The 22310-nt window shown below is 34.7% G+C and overlaps 4 protein-coding genes across 5 annotated transcripts in view; 1 reads left to right on the top strand and 3 right to left on the bottom strand.

The window, feature by feature from the left end:
• The window catches only part of LOC125872914 (actin-related protein 5), a 1108764-nt gene that overhangs the window by 127132 nt on the left and 959322 nt on the right, over positions 1-22310 (bottom strand). The gene's annotated exons all lie outside the window — the stretch shown is intronic.
• On the top strand, positions 6456-10085 carry LOC125872916 (phosphoinositide phospholipase C 6-like). Its single transcript, XM_049553713.1, has 9 exons — positions 6456-6971; positions 7059-7255; positions 7515-7650; positions 7737-7976; positions 8065-8288; positions 8384-8501; positions 9048-9200; positions 9304-9390; positions 9612-10085. The coding sequence occupies exons 1-9, from the start codon at positions 6645-6647 to the stop codon at positions 9903-9905; spliced, it is 1776 nt and encodes a 591-aa protein (XP_049409670.1). The 5' UTR covers positions 6456-6644; the 3' UTR covers positions 9906-10085.
• Positions 16232-16558, bottom strand: LOC125873709 (uncharacterized). The gene has a single exon (XM_049554581.1). The coding sequence runs from the start codon at positions 16556-16558 to the stop codon at positions 16232-16234; it is 327 nt and encodes a 108-aa protein (XP_049410538.1).
• LOC125873708 (uncharacterized) lies at positions 17848-19674 on the bottom strand. The gene has a single exon (XM_049554580.1). The coding sequence runs from the start codon at positions 19672-19674 to the stop codon at positions 17848-17850; it is 1827 nt and encodes a 608-aa protein (XP_049410537.1).

Raw genomic sequence — 22310 nt, 5'->3', positions numbered from 1 at the left:
TAAAGGAAAGGTTTTATCAAATGATATGAAAGCATTTACTTCCTTGAAAATGTCCTTTTTGGCATGTTTTTGCATGGTCTCCATACTTAGTACTTAATTGTGCTAACCCCTTTCTTTCCCTTTTTGGACTAAAGTGTAGGGATTTGGAGATGATGACATGTCATGGCTATTTGATAGGTTTCTAAGTGTTGAAGATGAAGACTTGGTGAGTCCTCATATATTCGAGGACAATACCCCATATGTTCTTTTTTGTCTTTTTAGTATTATTTAAGTTGTGTATGGGATTAGTTCCGAATTTTGTACTCTAAAGTATTAGATGGTTTTGAGACATCATGTATAAAGTCTAGAAAGTCTTCCGCTTGCTATTATTTTTTTTTTTATGAAATGTTTTCTTGTAAAGAAAGTTTTTAATTCCTTATGGTTTTAGTGTCTATGCGATGAATGAATGCTAAGAGGCTTGTATTAGACCTCTTCGAGGTCGAGTACGCCGGTTACGACTAGGGGGTGCTCTCGGGTCGTGACAGAGAGTAGGCAGGTTGTTTATTATACAACATTTCAAAAGGAGTTTTGTTATGTAGAACTGAGTTGGACAGTCTGTTTATCAAATAGGTTGTTGTAAGGATGCACTCTCCTCAGTACCTAGTAGGTAGCTTTGATTGGTATAGTAGTGCTCTATCAACTTCAAGAATATGTTTGTGTTTTCTCTCTACCACATCATTTTGTTGTGGTGTGTATGGGCAGGATCTTTGGTGTATTATTCCTTTTTCTTAAAGGTAAGTATCTATCTCTTGGTTGATGAATTCTGACCCATTGTCAGATCTAATGGACTTAATATTGACTGTGAACTGGCTTTCTACAAGAGACACAAAAGATTTTATGGTTTGGAGGGTGTTTCTTTTACAACTAAGAAGTTGAGTCCATGTAGACCTATTAAAGTCATCAACAATCGTCAAGAAGTATTTATAGCCATTATGGGTAGGTACATGGTAAGGTCCCCACAGATCTAGATGAAGAAGGTCAAAATATTTAGCACTGGAGGTGGTGGTTTTTATTGGAAATGGTGATCTTGTTTGTCTGGCCATGGGACAAACTGTGCATACAAAAAGTTGTTTTGGTGAGAAGGATATGGGAATAGAGGAAATTCCTTTCATTTTGACAAAGGGCACATGCCCTAGTCTGTTATGCCATAAATGATCAATATTGTTTCCATGAGAATGTATGACATGAGAGGATTAGCAAAAGTGGAATTCACACCAAAAGATGTAATGGCAGAAGTAAAGTTGAAACTATGAGTCACAAATTACTTCTTTTATTACCGGGCAAAACAACAGCATCACACAAGGAATTACATGAAATGGAATTTGGAATTGCAGAGTTAGAAAGTAAACTAGGATGAATAGAAACATAATGTAAACTAGAATGAACAGATGAAATTTTGTTGTGTGATCCAATAGTTGAGATAATGGAGTCAGGGTAAGAAGTGTGACATTTTGAACACAAGAAATAGAGTCCACTTTGTGCTCTACCAATCTCCAGAGGGCTCTTCATTGAAGGGTCCTGCATTAAACAAGAAGAAGAGTTGAAACTAATGACTCATTTATCATGAGAAACCAAGCAATGAACTGAAATCAAATTGAATCTAAAACTAGGCACAAACAGAACTTTGTACAAAGTTAATGAAGAATTCAAATATGCATCACCAATTTCTGTCACTTTTACTCTATAGTCATTTGGTAGGGTAATACGAAAGGGTAAGGTAATGGTCTAATGTTGATTAATAATGTTTTATTGAAGGTCATGTGGTTTGACGCCCCGGAATCTATGATCCATGAATTAGTAGACAACTTGGAGAACTTACATGACAAACAACCAATATCAGTAATTGAAGAAGAATAAGCTAGAGTACCTGCAAAGTTCACAGTTCCACCTACAATGTTGTTTGCAACTTCTCTAGCTAAATTTCCAGTGTTGTTCCCTCTTTGAGTCTGAATGTGCTCCAAGAGATTCACCAGTTGATCAAGTTACTGCTTGGTTATAGTTGTATTCCTCCTGTCAAGTACATATTTGTCTTCACTACCCTTAGGACTATTTCTTTTGTAATCACCACGAAAACCATGAGCAACAACTGATGTTCCTGATGCATTTTTACCCTTTGTGAACTTGAAATCTGATGGGAAACCATGAAGTTTATTGCACTTATCCTTCGTATGCCCAACCTTTTTACAATACTCACAAAATATATTTGATCTGTTAGGAGGTCTACTTCCCCATTTCCCTTATAGGAAGAAGAGGCATAGTTTGTCATGAAGTTTGTGCTAGAACTGGCAGCAACATTCACATGAAGAGAAGTGGAATCCAAGTTGAGTTTGCCATGAGGTTTGACTTCTCTGTGCCTTTCCTCATGTGCTAAAATAGAAAAAACCTGAGCTATAGTAGGCAGGGGTTTCATCATCAATATGCTACCCTGAACTACTGTGTATACCTTATTTAATCCCATAAGGAATTGAATGAGGCGTCTATCTAGCTTAACCTTATGCATCTTCAACTTGCCTCCACAAGTGCACAAACATGTGCACTGAGAACTGGTGTCCAGAGTGTGAAGTTCCGCCCACAGTTTGCGCATTTTGGTATAGTAACCAGTAACACCGAGATTCTCCTGAGTGAGTTCGTTGATTTCACATTGCAGTTGATACAATTTAGCACCATTGGCTCAATCGTACCTGTCAGCTAATTCATCCCAAAGCTCCTTTGCATTATTGACATACTGAAGGCTGTCGGCAAGGTCTTTTGAGAGTGAATTGAGAAGCCACGAAGTGGCCATGTCATCACATCGTTCCCAGGGGCAAATGCAGTTGAATCTGGAGATGGCCTTGGAATTTTCCCATTGATGAAACCAGTCTTATTCTTCAATGATAGAGCTCGAAGGATTCCCCGTCTCCATGAATGATAACCTGTTCCATAAAAAATGAGTGGAACAATAGAAGATCTGGCGCTTTTAGATGGATGCATATAGAAGACATTGATGGATATGCTTGCAGCAGAATCGTGAACTGGAATTTGAGGAACAGGCTCCTGATCGAGATTAGGTTCTATGATTGCCAGAGATTAGACGAAATTGAGAGAAGAATGAGTGCGGAAAGACGAGCGGAAGATGAATCTTACAAGTCTGATACCATGTCGAAATGAGGAGAAGCTGTGGAGAATTTCAGTTCTCCATTGATGAAGCTTCGAGAAGAGAGATGAAGGAAAAGAAGGGCAGAGCCCTGAGATCGATCAGGAGTAATTGGGGAAAATGAAAATTGTATTATCTCAACTGCAACCTTACAGTTTATACAAGTGTGTTATTCTCTAATAACAAGTAATTGTTGTAAAGTAAAACAAACTAATCACAACAAAAATAACTAACGTCTAACTAATCTGCCAGCTAAGCCGACTTACTCATTAACTTAGAAGCTAAATGATCTGTATCTCAACACTTTTACCATGTTCTAACACAAACAAATGCATAATGATGTATATGTGCCTTTGTTTTATTTTCACATATTTAACTATTTGGATCCAAAAAAAAGGGCTCAAATGGAAGTCATATCAAAATTTTAGGATGTCAACTATGTATTACATCAAAATTATTTACACACCGTCCAACTTTTCTTTAAAAATCAAATTTTCTCCTCAACTATGAACAATAGTTATTTCCCCCCCTTTTATCTTAATTGACTTTTTGAAACACCTATTTCACTCTTTGCATTATCAACCTTTGTCTGTTTTTTTTTACTTCTTAAAATCATATATAAAAATTAATCTATGAAACAAATTTCTATGTAAAAATAAGTATAATTTTTTCAATGAAATTTATGAAAAATGAGAAATAACAATTGAGTATATTAGTTAATGATGTACTATGACGAAAAAACAAACAAAATAAAAAAATATTTTTTTAATAATCAAAACTCTAATATATATTTATACAAGTAAAAATAATAGGTAATAATAATTTTTTAAATATATTTCAATACAAGTAATATAAAATAATTAATAAAATAGAGGTATATTTTGTAACAAATTTCTAAAAGATTATCTATTTATATTATACGTATTTTTTTAATTTAAATAATATTAATATCGTTTATCTATATAGTCATTAAAGAATAAGAGAAAGTTGAAATATGCAGCTACATGCATATATACATATTTGGTGCATGTAATATTAAAATAACAATCATAAATAATAACATTAAATTTTGTGACAAATTGGTAAAATAATTATTCTACTTATGATAGCAATGAGCTTAAATACAAATCTGTAAATATCTAGATTAAGAAAAATAAATATTATATATAATATTAATAGATATTACATAGATGAAAGATTGAAAATATCAAGGATAAAATAGACATTAACATGATAATCCGAGGTGACAATGATTTATAATTGAGGGGGTGGGGGAGGGGTTGATTTTTAAAAGGAAAATTGAGTAAATGATTTTTAATGTATTTACTCATTACCAATAACTTGTTGACCATGTTATGTTCACAACACTGATAATTACCAAAATTTGGTTGACCATGTTACGTTCACAACACTGATATTGGAAAGAGGATTTTTTTTTTTAAAAAAAAGGATTAAAAAAACAGTTGATATTTAAAATTGAAAGTTAGATGCAACAATCCATTTCAAAGATGCTTCAAAAAAGCAAGTGATTTTCCATCTCATTTTTTCAACTCTTTTATTTGATTCTTTCTAATCCATTTGGTTACCTGCATTAAAGCATAATTAGTAAGATCAACAAACTTTTAGATGCACTAACCTAATTTATAATACTAGAAACCCCAACATGTGTTAAATTGTGGTAACATATTATATTCACTAAATAACTTAAGAGAAAGAACCGTGATTTACTTTAAAGTGTCACATTTCTGTTCTTTTTTGTAATGCTTCTACTTTTAGTTCTTTATATATATTTTTTCTGTAATTGTTTGTATTTTCTGTATATTTGCTGTATTTTCTGTAATTCCAATTGTTTGTATTTTCTTTATATTTGTTGTATTAATTTGCTGTATTTTCTGTATTTTCTTTGTATAATTTAAAGTAGGAATAAAAGTGTGCCATGTGGGTATGCCCACATTTGTCGTGTGAGTGCTTACTTTATCACTATCCTCCAAGGAGGAAAAAACTGATAAGCACGCGCCTTATTTTATGTTAAAAGTCTTGTGAAGTGAAAATAATGCATGTGCGATGGGGCCCAAATGTGTACCCGGCATGAATTATTTAAAGTGACACATTTCTGTTCTTTTTTTGTAATGCTTCTACTTTTAGTTTTATATATATATATATATATATATATATATATACTTCTATCTGTTCCTTTTTTTTTATTTGTCAAATTTTGACTTGACATATCTATTAAGAAAATTGTGATTGTATAGTGAGTTTATCATTCTACCCATATTAATTGATAAGGTCCCAAGTAGATTTAGAGCCCATTTGGATTGACTTAAAAAAATAACTTTTAAGTGAAGAATAAAAAGTCAAACTGAAATGACTTTTAAGTCAAAAAAATAAAAAGTAGAGGAAGATCTACTTTTGGTTTTTAACTTTTTTAAAGTTATATTTAACCTTGTCAACTAACTTATTTTAAATTATTTTTATATTTGTCAAATAAATTAAGAAGTCAAAAACTGACTTATAAGTAATTTGAACAACTTTTAAGCCAATTCAAACACCCTCTTACTCAATATATTTTTTAAAAACATTAACTCAATGATATAGTAGAAAAAAGAAAATTATCCTATTTTGGTTTGTCAAAAATGATAAGTAAAAGAGGAAATCAAAGTAGAAAATATTTGACAAGTAAATAGAGCCTAATGAAATATATGTTTTTAAAAATTTTATGTTGTAATTTTTTACTTAATTTTTGAATATATAAAAGATTATAAAAAATATAAGGTATAAACAAATTTAACGGAGAAATGACCAAAGTGTTTGCCAAAGGAGACGTGTTGACTTGTTGTGTGATAAAATAATATATTCCCTCTATTTCATACATTAACTATTAAGTGAATTTCTGAATTTTTTTTCATGGTTCAAAATGATAAAATTATTCAAGGTCCAAGATAAATATTTAATTTTTTCTTTTCATATTTGCCTTTTTTCATTTTACAAAATTTTATATTTTTTAGAAGATAAATTACACTACTTATAAAATTATATATATGATTTTACAAAACATAATAATGAAAAGTATAATTAAATTATATCGGTGAATGCTTTTCTTAATAGGCACAAGAGGGAATAGCATCAACAAATAAAAACAAAGAGAGAGAAAAAAAGAAGAAAAAGAAAGCGCAGGATTCCATTAGTTGAATACAAAATTTGATCACCTAATATTTTTGTTTATTCGTTTTATATAAGCATCTGAAAAGTACTACTTTAATTAAAAAGAAAGACGAGCGGGAATTATTCGACTCTCACGGTAAGCAGTGAAGATGTGAGAATCAGAAAATGATTGAAGTGTCTGAATATTTAATTTAAACATAACATTATACGACTTGTTCAACAATAAATCTCATCTTCTCTTCTCACCATTTTAGATATAGATCAACCTAACACTTTCACTCTCATCTCTCTCTTTGGAAAAATTAGAATGGGGAGTAGTTACAATTATTACAGAATGTTTGGATGCTTTAACCGTAAATTTAAGATCAGAGAGACGGAGCCACCACCGGATGTGAGGGATGCATTTTTCCGGTACACCGGTAAAGGTATCCAGATGAATGCGGATCAACTTCTCCGATATCTGGTGGAGGTACAAGGAGAAGAAGGATGCACTATTAAGGATGCGGAGCAAATTATACAGCATGTTGCTAGTCGGCGGCACCATCTCATCAGGCGTCTTAACCATTCACTTGAACTCGATGATTTCTTTTTTTATCTTTTTCAGGATGATCTCAATGGAGCAATCAAATCTCAGGTTCTTCTTCCTCTTTTTCATTCCAATTGTATTTGTTTCGTTCTCTTCATTCCCAATGACTTTTGATTTAATTTGTCGTCGTTCCAGGTACACCATGACATGACTGCTCCATTGCAACATTATTTCATCTATACAGGTCATAATTCCTACTTAACTGGAAACCAACTCAGCAGCGATTGTAGTGAAATTCCTATAGTTAAGGCTCTAGAAAGAGGTGTTCGGGGAATAGAGCTCGATTTATGGCCAAGCTCCGGGAAAGATAATATTCATGTTCTTCATGGAAGGTACAATATGCTCCACATTCTACCACTGTTTAACATGATATCAATTTAAATACAACGAAAAGAAGTAGATCAATCTGAAGTAGTATTTCTTATTTAATAAGTCTAAATAGATTATTGTTATGAATCTGTGTTATCGAATGTATTGTTCCAAGTAACTAAGCATTTCTTATGCTCTCTGATGTCCAATGTCTAAAGTTCCTAAAATTGACGGGTTGATTAATTAACTTTGTTGAATGATTCCAGTTCTAATCATTTGCAGGACCCTGACTACACCAGTGCCACTTCTTAAATGCTTAAAGGCCATTAGAGACCATGCTTTTGTTAAATCGCCTTATCCTGTCATAATCACTTTGGAAGACCACCTGACACCAGATCTTCAAGCTAAAGTTGCAGAGGTGAGAATTCATATCGCATTGTGGATAACTGCTCGAAATATTAAATGTTTCTTTTTAATCTAGTTTTAACTCCTTTATTTCTCTAGATGGTTATCCAAATCTTTGGAGAAATGCTATATTATCCTCAATCAGAATGCTTAGAGGAATTTCCTTCACCTGAAGGGCTTAAGAATCGCATTATTCTCTCTACAAAGCCACCCAAAGAGTACCTTGAGTCAAAGAATCAGAGAGACACATCTCCAGTGGGAAAAGATTCATTTAGAGAGGACCTTTTGAAGAAGGAGAAATCAGAAATTGGCGTCGAGGATCATGACACTGATGAAAGGGTAAAACGACATTAAATGGGTCTCTTGCTTTTCTTATTGTGAGATGCTGATCTGCTTTTATGTGCCATTTTTCTTATCTGGACACTAGAGTGACAGTGATCAAGATGATGAAGACGGTGATACCTCCAACGATCAGCAATCATCCCAACCAGAAGCACCTAAGTACAAGAGTCTGATAGCAGTTCACGCTGGGAAGGCAAAACATGGTTTGAAACGTGCACTAAGAGAGGAAAGTAATAAAGTCAGTCGACTTAGTTTGAGTGAACAAGAAGTTGTAAGAGCTGCAGAAAATTATGGAACTGATTTGGTTAGGTACTCCACAATTTTGTGCATATAAAATTGAATGATTGATGAGAATGCTCTAGCTCTTCTTGACTGATTTTCCTCTTCGGTCTTTCATTTGCTAGGTTCACACAGAAGAATATTCTAAGGGTATACCCCAAGGGAACAAGAGTGACCTCCTCAAATTTCAAGCCTATGACTGGCTGGATGCATGGAGCTCAGATGGTAGCATTCAACATGCAGGTTAGTTTGAACTCTTAGTGCTGGTGCATCCCGAGGCAGATGTAGAGTATTGACAGCGAGTTCATTTTAAGCCGAGCATAAATATATGTGTGAAAATCTGCAAAATTGCAACAAATTGTAGATATTAATTCATAGTTTAGTGGTTTCAATGCTAAAATGTATGTCTGTACAATGTTGTGAGGATATATCCAAGAATTTGTCAGGTTGTTATGTGCACTAACATCATGATTAGAATGTGGTGTTTGTCAGAAGTTCTTGTACAGGCTGGTGTATGTCAACCAAAATGCAAACTAGCATCTTAAGATACTGTATCAGCTCTGCAGCTTGAGCTTGTTTGACAAACGTTACATTTAAGGGCATCCATGCCTTACATCTCATTTGTCGATTGCTTCTGCATTTCTTTGTGTCCCTAAGAAACTCCTCTTTCTTAAATGTGTTAGCAATGAATATGATTTAATAGATAATTCAACTATTTTGTCTCCTAATTTTATCATTTTAATCAATTTGGTTCCATATCTGCTGTCTAATTGCTAACTGTCTAAATAGGGATATGGGAAGTCACTTTGGATGATGCACGGGATGTTTAGGTCTAATGGAAGCTGTGGCTATGTGAAAAAACCTCATTTTCTCATGGATAAAGGCCCACACAATGAAGTATTTGATCCTAAAGTAAAATTGCCAGTGAAGAAAACTTTACAGGTAAGCAAAATGTGTTCTCATGTGGAGAGCTTAAAAAATTTCAAGATACTAAATATGATGGTATTGCTTAAGAAGTATTCTTCTTTTTTTTAAAATTCTGCAGGTTAGAGTATATATGGGAGATGGATGGCGCTTGGATTTCAGCCATACACACTTCGATGCTTATTCACCACCAGACTTCTACACCAAGGTTAGTGACAGTGACTGTTCCCTCTTCCATGACTCATTTGCTTACCTGAACTAACACATTCGTAGCTCTGCCCCTGTCCTAACCTCATAAGGTGTTACGATTCTTGTTTGGTGTGTCCTCGCCTTTCTAACTTTACATATTTGTATGGTCATTGATGTTCTGCTTCATACTCCAAGAGGCTGCAGGAACTTATTATAACTTTATTGATCCTTGTGTGGCAGCTATATTTAGTCGGAGTTCCTGCAGATACTCGTAAGAAAAAGACAAGGATACTGGAGGATGACTGGTGTCCCGTATGGGATGAAGAGTTTAATTTTCCATTGACAGTGCCAGAGCTGGCTTTGCTTCGAATTGAAGTACGAGAATATGACATGTCGGAGAAGGATGATTTTGGTGGACAGACATGTTTGCCTGTCTCAGAGTTAAGAACAGGGATCCGATCAGTCCCTCTGTATGATAAGAAGGGTCATAAGATGAAATCTGTTAGACTTCTCATGCGATTTCAATTTCTTTGAACTCCAAAGTTATTTTCCTATTAGGATTTTTCTCTTATTATACACACATGCTTCAATTTGTATCCCTCATGTAATTGCTGCAAGTCCAGCTTTTGTACAGTGGAGTGATATCTCATTGCTGTATTGTTAGGAAGAGAAACAAAGCTTCACGGATGAAGTTATGTGATTCTGATTCTGTGACTCTTGTTTTGTACTCTTCTTAACGTTGGCATAAATATTCATGCACCAAAATGACAGATTTACTCGAGATCATCTCAGATGGTCATTCAATCTTTTTATGGTTAATAAATTTTGATTTTTTAACTCAATAGTCCTTCATGATTCAACTATGAAACTTTAATTTTTAACTCAAAAAGTCAGTCAACTATGAACAGGAAGAGGATTGATTTATTCACTGGCATATTCAATAAAGAAAGAAGACAAACTCAGAAACCAAAGAAAAAAAATAATTTTGCAGATGAGAATACTTAAGAAAATTCTTTTGCAGAGGATGAAATGTTTCTGACATTAATTCTTGCCTGTATTACAAAATTAGCTTAAAGAAAAAATTGACATTCATTTTAGATGAATCATTTGACATTCGTTAAGTTTAAAAAAAACTATGAAAGGAAAAATAAAATAAAATTTAACCTACAATTAACTTCCAGTCTACCATATTAGCTGGAAAAATTAGTCGGGCAACCCCTCAAAAGTTTAACTCATCCTAATTGGCCCGATTTGAAAATAAGACGAATCTTTTTTTTGAATTTTATCTTTTAAGTAATAGTCTGGAGCAACAAATTATGAATGTTCTACGAGTTAAATATTTAGTGTAGTTTTATTGGGCCTGTTCACAACACATAATATATATATTTTATCCTTATTTAGAAGTGGGAGAAGTGGGAGTTGGAAAGGACTAACACTGCATTAATACTCTTGTACAACATGCATACAATTTTGTACATTAACTTTTGACTGCATTAATTAGTTGTACAACGTGCAAAAAGAATTGTACATTAATAGAATGACTAACATTGCAATTATTATTAGTACTCATTACTTAGAAGGACTAACATTGCAATTATTATTATTACTCGTTACTCCTTATTAGAATTATTATTATTACTCATTTTGCTCCTTATTAGAGTTGACACTTTAAAGCACGAACACGGCACTACCATGTTGTACACAAAGCATTTCAAATTGTACTATAAAATTAATTGTGCCTCATTAATTGTACACGTGCCTTTCTACATATACAACAACCCACATGAAGAATTAATTTTCTGACAATTTTGGTTATATTTTTCTTTAAAATAATTATTGCCTCCATTTTTATTTTTATTTTTAACATTTATTTTTAATTTTAAAAGATTGGAAATTTTATGTTAAAAATTTAAATAATAGAAAAAATGATTTATTTAACTTTTATCATCATCAATACTACTAATTTATTTGACGTTTTTTCTTAATCTTCATCTCATCATTAATGTTATTTATATAATTTTCTTAAATCACTTATTTTTTCTTTTTTAACTCTTTTATATATATAAAAGTTGGATATGTAAATGATGATGTGACATTTCTTAGAAGCTAAGATTACTATTTATCTAATTTCTCCAAATTTTAAAAAAAAAATGAAGATATCATACGCAAATTTATGGTCAAACTTAAACTATTTGATTCTCGAGAAATAAAAAGTCTCACATAAAATGGGACAGACGAAGGATAACTCTCAATTAAATTTATTTCACTTTTTATTTTCCATTTTTAACATAATTTTTCAAGTTGGATTTCTAGGAATTCTATAGTAGACCCATTTAAATTTTACTTTTTTGTTTTAAATTAGAGAACTTGGCCGCACTTCGCGCGATCATTTAAATTAAATATTTTTGATTAATTTTATATTTACTTTGTTGTTTAATCGTAATATTATTATTTGTCTTAATAATATGAAGATTGTGAAAAAAAAAAAAGCTTCACAAATTTTACATCTATTAAATGAGGAAGAATATATTTTTTATCAAATAAGTTAAAATATATTTGCTAATAACAAATTCTTCCATTGCATGAAGTTCATCCTTTAATATATAATATATATTTCGGTCTACCATTCTCCTTAAATGTCTAAGAAATATCTCATAATGTCAAATAACACTGTAATACTCCCTCTGTCCCTAATTACTTGTCCACTTTTAAATTTACACATTTATTAAGAAATCAATTAATGACATAGTGAGTTTATCATTTTACCCCTATTAATTATGAAGTAGATGAAAAGTTCTGCAATTTTCAAAGTAATTAGTCATTTAATTGAGGGTATAATAGGTAAAAAAATATTCTTTCTTGATTTGTCAAAATGGACAAGTAATTAGAGACAACTATAAAAGGAAAAGTAAACAAGTAATTAGGGACAGAGGGAGTACTAAACAAATGCATCAACAAATGAAATTTATATTAAAAATATATTGAATAATGACGTAATGATACCTTAATAGAATTTCCTATCCATTTTTAAAAAAAAACCTTCACCCTTTCAATTTCGTTATATCTTCTTATTTAGTAAAAGAATCATCATTTATTATATTCTACTCCACCTTAATTTGTACCATCAGAGTTTTAAGAATAAACATTAAATTTTAAATCGAAATAAAAATTCATTGAAAAATGACAGAAAAAATAATAATAGTATATGAAAATTAAAATAAGGTGCAAGAAAAGCCTTTTCACGATAATTTTTTGAAATATATTGACAACAATTAAAATGAAGCTGTTATTTTATCTTTAAAATTAAGTTTGATTGAATTGAATTAGTACAATGAGAAAAAATATTAAACTAATAACTTTTTCATGTTATTAAATGCATTTTATTTTTAATTGAGTAGTAGATTAAAAGTTCCGAATTAGGATATTAAAATAATATCTTACTCTCTCCTTAATTATTATGGTATTGCAAACATTTATTTTCCTTAAATCGTGATTCATTTTCCATTTACAGTTATATCCAATTAATTTCTAATGTATTGAATGTGGTTATGGGATATTGAAATAATATCTTTATTTTTCCTTAATCATAATAAAATTATAATTTAACATTTATTTTTCTGAAATGATAATTTTGTTTTAATTCCTAGAACATGTTGTTTACTATATTGAATGTAATTATAATAAAACATATTGTATTTAGTATGACAAAAGAACTCAAAAATTGGAGAAATTAGATAAATAGTAATCTTAACTTCTAAGAAATGTCACATCATCATTTACATATCCAACTTTATATATATAAAAGAGTTAAAAAAGAAAAAATAAGTGATTAAACAAAATTATATAAATAACATTAATGATGAGATGAAGATTAAGAAAAAATGTCAAAAAAATTAGCAGTATTGATGATGATAAAAGTTAAATAAATCATTTTTTCTATTAGATGATATTTTGAAGTTAGCTCTAGATTCTGTCATGCTAAAAATTTTAGAGTTGTGCACCTTTACTAAAACTCTGATGTCTTGATGTAGGAACAACGAAATCACAAGCAGCTTGATTATTTCGAATCTAGACACAAAGGTCTACAATATATCCAAAATTCAAGATTTAATACCTTCAGAATCTTTCTAGATGATTTTTTTTTTGAAGTTAACTTTAATTTCTGTCATGCTGAAAATTTCAGACTTGGGGCTTTACTAGAATACTGTGTTTAACGTCCCCACCTTGAAAAAAATACTACTCTCAAGGCGTTACAAGGTCCCGAATGCTTAAACATAAGGTGTGAAGGGATGTGTTTAACGTCCCCGCATTGAAGATCACTTGCTTGAGGCTTTATAAGATCTTTTTAAGAATAAATCCGCAAAAAGGCCAGTTTAAGGTGCAAAGGGACAAATTTTGTCCACCTTAAGGAATGGAAATTTAAAGATCATTTTAAGGATAAACCCGGAGAAAGGCCAGCTTAAGGTGCAAAGGGACAAATCTTGTCCACCTTAAGGCATGGCATTTTTTTGTTACTCCTGGCCCGTAAGAGTATAAACTGTGTACGGTATACCAAAAATAATCCATCTAAGGATAAATTCGTGAAAAGGTCAGCTTAAGGTACAAAGGGATAAATCTCGTCCACCTTAAGGCATAGAAATTTAATGATCCATTTAAGGATAAATAACTTAAGGTGTAAGAAAAATTTGTCCATCTTAAGGCATGGAAATTCAAAGATCCACTTAAGGAAAAATCCGTGAAAAGGCTAGCTTAAGGTGCAAAGGGACAAATTTGTCCACCTTAAGGCATGGAAATTTAAAGATTCATTTAAGGATAAATCCGCGAAAAGTCTATCTTAAGGTGCAAAGGGACAAACCTCATCCACCTTACGACATGGAAATTCAACGACGTGCACATTTGGAGGATTTGGAGACTTCTACTTACATACTTGAAGTCCTACTTGCACACTTAGAGGATTCAAATACTTGAACTTGTATACTTAGAGGATTCAAATACTTCAACTTGTAAACTCGAAGAATAAAAAGACTTCAACTTGCATACTTGGCTAAATGGAAAGAAACTTCAAGCATGTTGTTAAAGAAACTCATACTTTATAAGGGTTTGCCCTCATCTATTGACCAATCAATACTTCGTACAAGTCTAAAGTATGATGAGACAAAAGATAAAACCGAATACTTATTGCTTTGACTGACATGTGACAGATCAAGTGGGAACATTTGATTTTTTGACACTCATGCAACTGAACTTAGGATATATTCTAAGCGCCTACGTACCTCAGTAAAGAGGATCAAGTCACAACGTAGTTCTGAGGGATTGAGTGATTTTTTTTATTTTTTATTTTTTGGTTGTTGTGCCGTACACAGTTTATACTTTTGCGGGCCAGGAGTGACATGCAGTTTAGGCTCGTACCTTAAGGAGCATCATCTTACTTCAAGGGTAGTACCTCTTTAGGAATTTTGCATTAATAGGACCAATCCTTACGCCATCTGCATCAACAAGCTTGTAAGCACCATGTGAATATGCTTCTTGTACAATATACGGTCCATCCCATTTTGAGGTAAATTTGCCCCCAGACTTGTGCGAAGTAATGATGGGTCTTCTTACAGCGAGAACTTGGTCTCCAACTTGAAAACACCTCAAGCGAACTTTCTTATTGAAAGCACGAGATAGACGAGCTTGATAACATTCAAGGTTTTGTTGGGCTTCTAGCCTCTTTTCGTCAAGTTCTTCTAATTCAGCAAGACACAGTCGAACATTTTCTTCTTCAGTGAGCCCTTCTTGAATAGCAAGTCTTAAGGAAGATATTTGATGCTCGAGTGGCAGGACTGCTTCAACTCCGAAAGCAAGTGAATATGGTGTTGCTTGAGTTGGTGTGCGGTATGTTGTCCTATATGCCCACAAAGCTTCTTCCATTCTTTCATGCCAATCCCTTTTGGACTTGGAGACAACTTTCTTCAGGAGGTTGCATAGAGTCTTATTAAATGCTTCGGCAAGACCATTGGCGGCAGCATGATACATAGAAGATTTACGCTGCTTGAAACCAAAGAGATCACAAATTTTGTTCATTAACTTGTTATCAAATGGCTTGCCATTGTCTGTTATTATGTAGCGAGGGATGCCAAAGCGATAGATGATATTCACTTGGATAAAATTTGCAACATTCTCTTTCTTCACTTCTTTTAGAGCAACAACTTCAGCCCATTTTGAGAAGTAATCTGTTGCAGCCAAGATGTACAAGTGTCCACCAGAAGATTTTGGTAGTGGTCCCACAACATCCAATCCCCAAGCATCAAATGGCCAAGATGCGATAGTTGGGTGCAATACTTCAGGCGGTTGATGTATGAAATTTGCATGAAATTGACAAACATCGCACCTCCGAGCATAATCTAAGCAATCCTTCACCATGGTTGGCCAATAATACCCCATCCTTTTTATGTGAAAGTGGAGTTTCGGTCTAGATTGATGTGATCCACATATTCCTGAGTGTGCTTCTTGCAGAGCTTGAATTGCCTCTTCCTCTCCCAAACATTGTAATAGTACACCCTCAAATGATCTTCTATATAATGTGTCCTTATAGTATAGGAAGCGAGGTGCACGACGACGAATATCAGTCTTTCTCCTTGGATTTTCTGGAACCCATAACACATGTAGTCAATAATGGGTTGTCTCCAATCTTCCTTTACGGCTTCAAAAACAGCAACGAGATGCTCAAGCTCATTTTCTATCTATTCTTCCTCATTTGGCGGTGGTACTATCCATCTTTGACAAATAGTAACTTGTGAATAGTAACTTGTGTTTGATCAGGAAGGGTTAGAGTTGAAGCCAGGGCAGCCAATACATCAACTTTCTTATTTTTCGTTCTACGCACATGTTGAAGGGTTACATCTCCAAGCCATCCTATCAACTTTTGGGCATAGCCATGATAAGGATTCGGGCTTCTTCACCTCATAACTCCCCAAGAGTTGGTTGATCACCAACTGAGAGTCACCAAAGACTTGTAAGTGTAATTGCTTCATGTCGACGGCCATCTCAAGTCCAAGTATCAATGCTTGGTATTCAACGACATTATTAGAGCAACATTGCTTCAAAGTAAAGGAGAATGGTATAATCTCTTCTAGCGAAGTGATGAACACTACGCCAGCGCCAGCTCCAGCTCCGCCACGATGTGCAGCCCCATCAAAGTACATTTTCTAAGGAGGTTGAATTTCGATAGACATCGCATCTTCATCAGGAAGATCATCAGTTAAATCCCAATCATCGGGTATCGGATGGTCTGGCAAGAAATCCGCTAATGCTTGTCCCTTCATAGCTTTCTGAGGGATGTACACAATCTCAAACTGTTGGAATTAGAGGTACCATCTTGCTAGTCGGTCACTAAGAACAGGTTTTGACATAACAAACTTGATGGGATTTGATTTAGAAATGAGGCGGACAACATGCGCTTGAAAATAATGCTTCATCTTTTGAATTGAGAAGACAAGTGCCAAGCACAACTTTTCAATTGGCGAATAGTTCAGCTCATTCGGTGTCATCGTTCTACTTAAGTAATAAAGAGTGTTTTCCTTGCCTTCACTATTCTCTTGAGCTAGTAGGGCTCCTACAGACCTTTCTTGTGCCGCAATGTAGAGTATTAATGGCTTTCTAGGTATAGGGGCTGCCAAAACTGGAGGTTTCGCAAGATACGATTTGATACTTTTAAAGGCATCGCTACATGTTTGATCCCAATTAAAAGGAGCACCTTTCTTCATGAGATGACCGAATGGTTGACATCTTCCCGCTAGATTTGAGATGAATCTCTTCAAGTAGGCTAACTTTCCTTGGAGACATTTTAACTCATGAATATTTTGAGGCTGAGGCATTTTCGATATTGCATCAACTTTGGCTTGATCAATTTCAATTCCTCGATGTCTCACAATAAAGCCAAGGAACTTGCCAGAAGTAACTCCGAAGGCACATTTCAATGGATTCATCCTTAGTTGATATCTTCGGAGCAACTCAAACACCATTCTTAAGTCTTTCAAATGATCACCCCTCCTTCTCGACTTCACCACCAAGTCATCAACATAACATTCAACATTTTTATAGAGCAAGTCATCAAATATATTTTGCATAGCCCTTTGATATATGGCACCAGCATTCTTTAAACCAAATGGCATCACTTTGTAGCAATAAATACCCTTAGGTGTGCGAAATGCGGTAAGTTTTTCATCCTTTGGAGCCATGCGGATTTGATTATAGCCAGAAGAACCGTCTATGAACGACATCGCCTCATAACCAGTGGTGACATCAATCATTAGCTCCGAAATGGGAAGAGGAAACTCATTTTTAGGGCATGCATTATTAAGATCTCTAAAGTCAACACATACTCGAATTTGACCATTCTTCTTCCTCACATGAACAATACTTGAAATCCATGTAGGACTTTTGACCTCACGAATAAAGCCTGCCTCAATGAGTTTGTTAACTTCATTTTCTATCAATGGAACCAAGTCTGGCCTAAAGCGTCTTTGAGCTTGCTTAACAGGATGAGAACCATTTTGACTGCCAACCGATGGACCGCTACTTTAGGATTCAATCCAGGCATTTCTTTATAACTCCAAGCGAAGACATCCCTGTATTCTTTGAGTATATTCATATAAGCGGCTTTTTCATCAACTTCTAGAAAGGCACTCAAATAAGTTGGCCTTGGGTCTTCATCAGTGCCAAGGTTAACTTCTTTCAAAGGATCTATTGTGGTCTTTACTCCTTCTTCAAGTTCCGGTGGAGCATTTCTAGCATCTTCCTCTTCTAACGGATCATTGTCATTGACAGATATATGACAACACCAGACAACATCTTCTAACTCTTCATCAATCTTCATTTGAGGCAAAGAATCGTACTCATTTTGGATTGTAACATGATTTGAGGAGCCTACACTTTCTTCATCTTCCTCGCGCTCCTTGGTGTAAACCACAGTGTGAGCCTTTGCCTTGAGTTCTTCTTTACACGAAACCACAAGTTCCACCCGCCGCCTCATTCTAGAAGGAATCAAACTTTTGAAATCTTTTTGAATCAAATGTGAAGCAGGCGTTGTAACTTTTAAATAACTTCTCATATTCTTGTTTTTCTTCAATGGACCTAACCTCTCAAACACAGAGGTTCTTGCAAGCGATTCTCCAAGTCGATCAAAGACGGAAGACTTTTTGTTGGGAGTAGCGACATCATCTTCAAAAGTTATATGGTTATTGCTTGCCCTTCTTATGGAAATGCGAATTGGCGGCGGTTGGCTATAGCCTAGGCCTTCACGTGATTGCCTAGTTGTATATTCTGATGGAAGTTTCCCTAACATTGATGGCTCATTAGGGTTGTACCCAGCCTTCACAAATAACTTGTAAGCATTGGGATCAAAACCTTCTCTTGTGCGAATTGTGGGGAGTGTCATATCTCGCACTTGATTTTGAGCGATTGACTTTCCATGCAGCTTCGGAGGCAAGTTTATTGCATCGATCCGTCTTATAGGAAGAGTTAACCCTCTCAATGCATTTTCTTGAAGGTTAGATGATTGATCTTCTTCTTTCTTTACTTTTGGAACATAGCGAAGTCCAGAAGTCAGCTTTTTCTTCGAAGACATGATCTTCCCTTCATTAAGATTGGGACAAGGTTCTTTAGTGTCAATTTTTACCTTTTCAACAGCTACATCGATTCTTTTGCTTATGACTTTATCGGACATGATTGGTTTTACATCATTAGGCTTGGACCCTTTAACAACATAACTTTTCAAATAGAATTTCGCATCGTTAAAATGTGTCTCAACTTCGGTGAAAGGGTTATCATCTGCAACTATCTTTCTTTCAATTCCGCCTTCAAGATATTTCAAACATTGATAGTAAGAAGATGAGACAATTCTATTCTCATGTACCCAAGGCCTGCCAAGTAATATATTGTATGACGTCTTTGCGTCAATCACATGTATCCATGCGCTTGATCGCAAATCTTCCATGTGGATCTTTAATTTAATAGAGCCTATGGACCTCTGCCCCCCTTGATTAAATCCTTGTATCAACAGACGACTTTCACTAAGTTCTCCAGTCGTGATGCCAAGTTCCTTCAATATGTGGATAGGCAAAATGTTGACTCCAGATCCTTCATCTATTAAAATTCTATTTATCTTCCTCTCTAGCACGTGACCCACCATATACAAAGGAAGATTGTGTAGTGTTTCACCAAACAGAAGATCATTATCTGTAAATGTGATTTTTGTATCACATGCATGTACTTCATGGGAAGAAGGTTCAATAGGTTTTTCAGAAGGTGATGGAGTCATCATTGATGAGATTTCCCTTGTTTCCTTTTCATCATCACTAGGAGACACTTTTGGTGAGTATTCACTCGTTGTTCCCTCTTTGTTAGTAGAAGACACCTTCGTTGTTTCTGCTTTATTAGCATTGAAACATGATGCCTCGACATTGTCTTGAGTAGACTTTATGTCGAACGAACTTGGTAAGAATTCCTCTAGAGCCACAGGACGTCGGGTTTTTGGTAGTGATGCACTTCTACCTTTGCCCTCTTTGGGCGTTGGATTGATGCTTCTCCAATTTCTTCACCATTTTCCCTCTAATTGGTTTCTCGGACGATTCTTTCCGTAAGCTTGACTTGTTGCGTCTTCGCCTAGTCACAAGAATCCAACCTTCATCACTATCTATATCATCTTGAGATTTATCTTGCTCCAATAACTCTTCTTCATGTTTTTCAGAGATATATATTTGGATCGGATCAAGCGAGCCAAATGTGATAGAGATTTGGTTAGAACTAACCTTCTCATCATCAAGGACAATTTTCTTTTCCTTAACCAATCGCATCACTCTATCCTTGAAGACAAAACATTTTTCAAGAGGATGACTCACAAGTCTATGATACTTGCAATAATTTGGGTCATCAACTTTTCTCGCCTCATCAGGTCGCTTCATCTCTGGCAAGTCAATGAGTTTTAACTCGAGCAACTCATCAAAAATCTCAGAAACGTCAGAATCCAAGAAGGGATATTTTTTTCCTTGCATCTCCCTTAGTGTCGACTTTTGATTTGAACGTGCTTGGAAAACCGTTCTCACATTTTGCTTCATGCCCTCATTCGTAGTGATCTTCGCAGGCGACACATTAACATTCATGGATTCTTTATTGTCAATTCTAGGCACAAATTTACTCCATCTTTTGGGTTCCTGCTTGTCGCTTCCTTTGCGAGGGTCTCGGATATAAGTCATATCTTTTCCAGCAGAGGACATGCTTAACTCCATATCATGAGTGCGAGTAGCTAGATCTTCGAAGGATTTTGGTTTTATTCCTTGTAAGATGTAAAGAAGCTCCCAGTGCATTCCTTGAATACACATTTCAATTGCAGAAGCTTCATTAAGCCTATCCTTGCAATTTAGGCTTGCGTTCCTCCATCGATTTATGAAATCTATAACCGGCTCATCCTTCCTTTGGCGAGTATTTGTGAGTTCTACCATGCTCACAGTACGCCTAGTGCTATAGAATCGATTGAGAAACTCGTGCTCTAGTTGCTCCCAACTATCAATAGAATTGGGCTCAAGATCTGTGTACCAATCAAAGACATTTCCTTTTAGAGACCGAACAAACTGCTTGACAAGATAGTCTCCATATGTTCCAGCATTATTACATGTCTCCACAAAGTGTGCAACATGTTGCTTCAGATTTCCTCTACCCTCAAATTGTTGAAATTTGGGAGGTTGATAACCATCAGACATTTTTAAGTTATCAATTCTTGCAGTGTATGGCTTGGCATACATATGAGAAGACTTGGTGGAGACTTCATACTTATCTTTGATAGTGCCTTCAATGAACTCCTTCAAGCGATCGAGTGGGATCATCCCTTCAGAAGAAGCTGACATCTCATTAACAATCGGTGCTTTCTTTGCAGGATCTCTGATCTCTTGAACTTCAACACATTTTCCGGGTGCATGACTCGTTTCTCCATCTAAAAGTCCTTCCATTCGATCCATCAACTTATCGATTCTAGACTCTTGGTGTTGTACATGTTTTGTCAATCCTTCAACTAACTTCGTCAGATTTGCGGGTTGTTCCTCAAAGGAACAAGCAGCAGCCACCATTGTTTGCATGATAATTGGAGATGTAGGAGAGTAGCATGGATTGTCGCGTAAGTTGATCTTCAACGGACTCACATTACGCGATGCACGTGGAGGTGATTCGTTAGTTGAATCATAGTTCTCCCTTGTGGTAGAATTCTTGGAACCAGATTGCTCAAGTAGAGCCAATGTCTTCTTGATCTTTTCAGCAATACTGTTTCCTCCTTCCAAAGCATTTGTGGAGGAACTCTCTCTTTTTGGAGTTGAAGACCCAAAAACAAGAGTTGATGCGGACGACACCTGTAGTGTTTGTTGTCCTAGCGTAGCAGCTTTGTTTCTCGTAACAACTCCAAAACTTCCAAAGGTAACATCAAGAATGCCTTCAACTTCAGTAGAGAACTTGGAGCTAGTGGCCTTAGAGGCAGTTGATCGAGAGTTGTTCTTCATGGGAGTCATCTCGATGTTGTTTGATGCTTGAAAAGTTGAGATGAGAGGTAGAGATCGTCCCACTGGGCGTGCCAGAATTTGTAGACAATAAAATTCGCGTCGAGAAAACAATAATCAAGAACGGAAAATTATAGCAACAATCGTATTTATTATTTCAAAGTGCGAGTGTTACAATCTCTATGATTCCTCTGAATTCGTCTTTTCAAATATGATTAAAGGGCTTTAAAGCTTGATCTTGAATCTTTGATGAATTTGAACTTTGAACTTTATCTTGATCTTGACTTTTGGTTGAATTCAAGGGCTTCGAGCTTGTTCTTGAACCTGATAGTCTTGATCTTGATCGTTCTTGAACTTAAATGCTTGAATTCTTAAACTTGTAGCTTTATAGAGAATTTTATGGCGTTTGTACCAC

Source organism: Solanum stenotomum, chromosome 8 (genome assembly GCF_019186545.1).
Source record: "Solanum stenotomum isolate F172 chromosome 8, ASM1918654v1, whole genome shotgun sequence".
Classification (NCBI taxonomy): Eukaryota; Viridiplantae; Streptophyta; class Magnoliopsida; order Solanales; family Solanaceae; genus Solanum; species Solanum stenotomum.
This window is presented reverse-complemented; position numbering and strand designations above follow the sequence as displayed.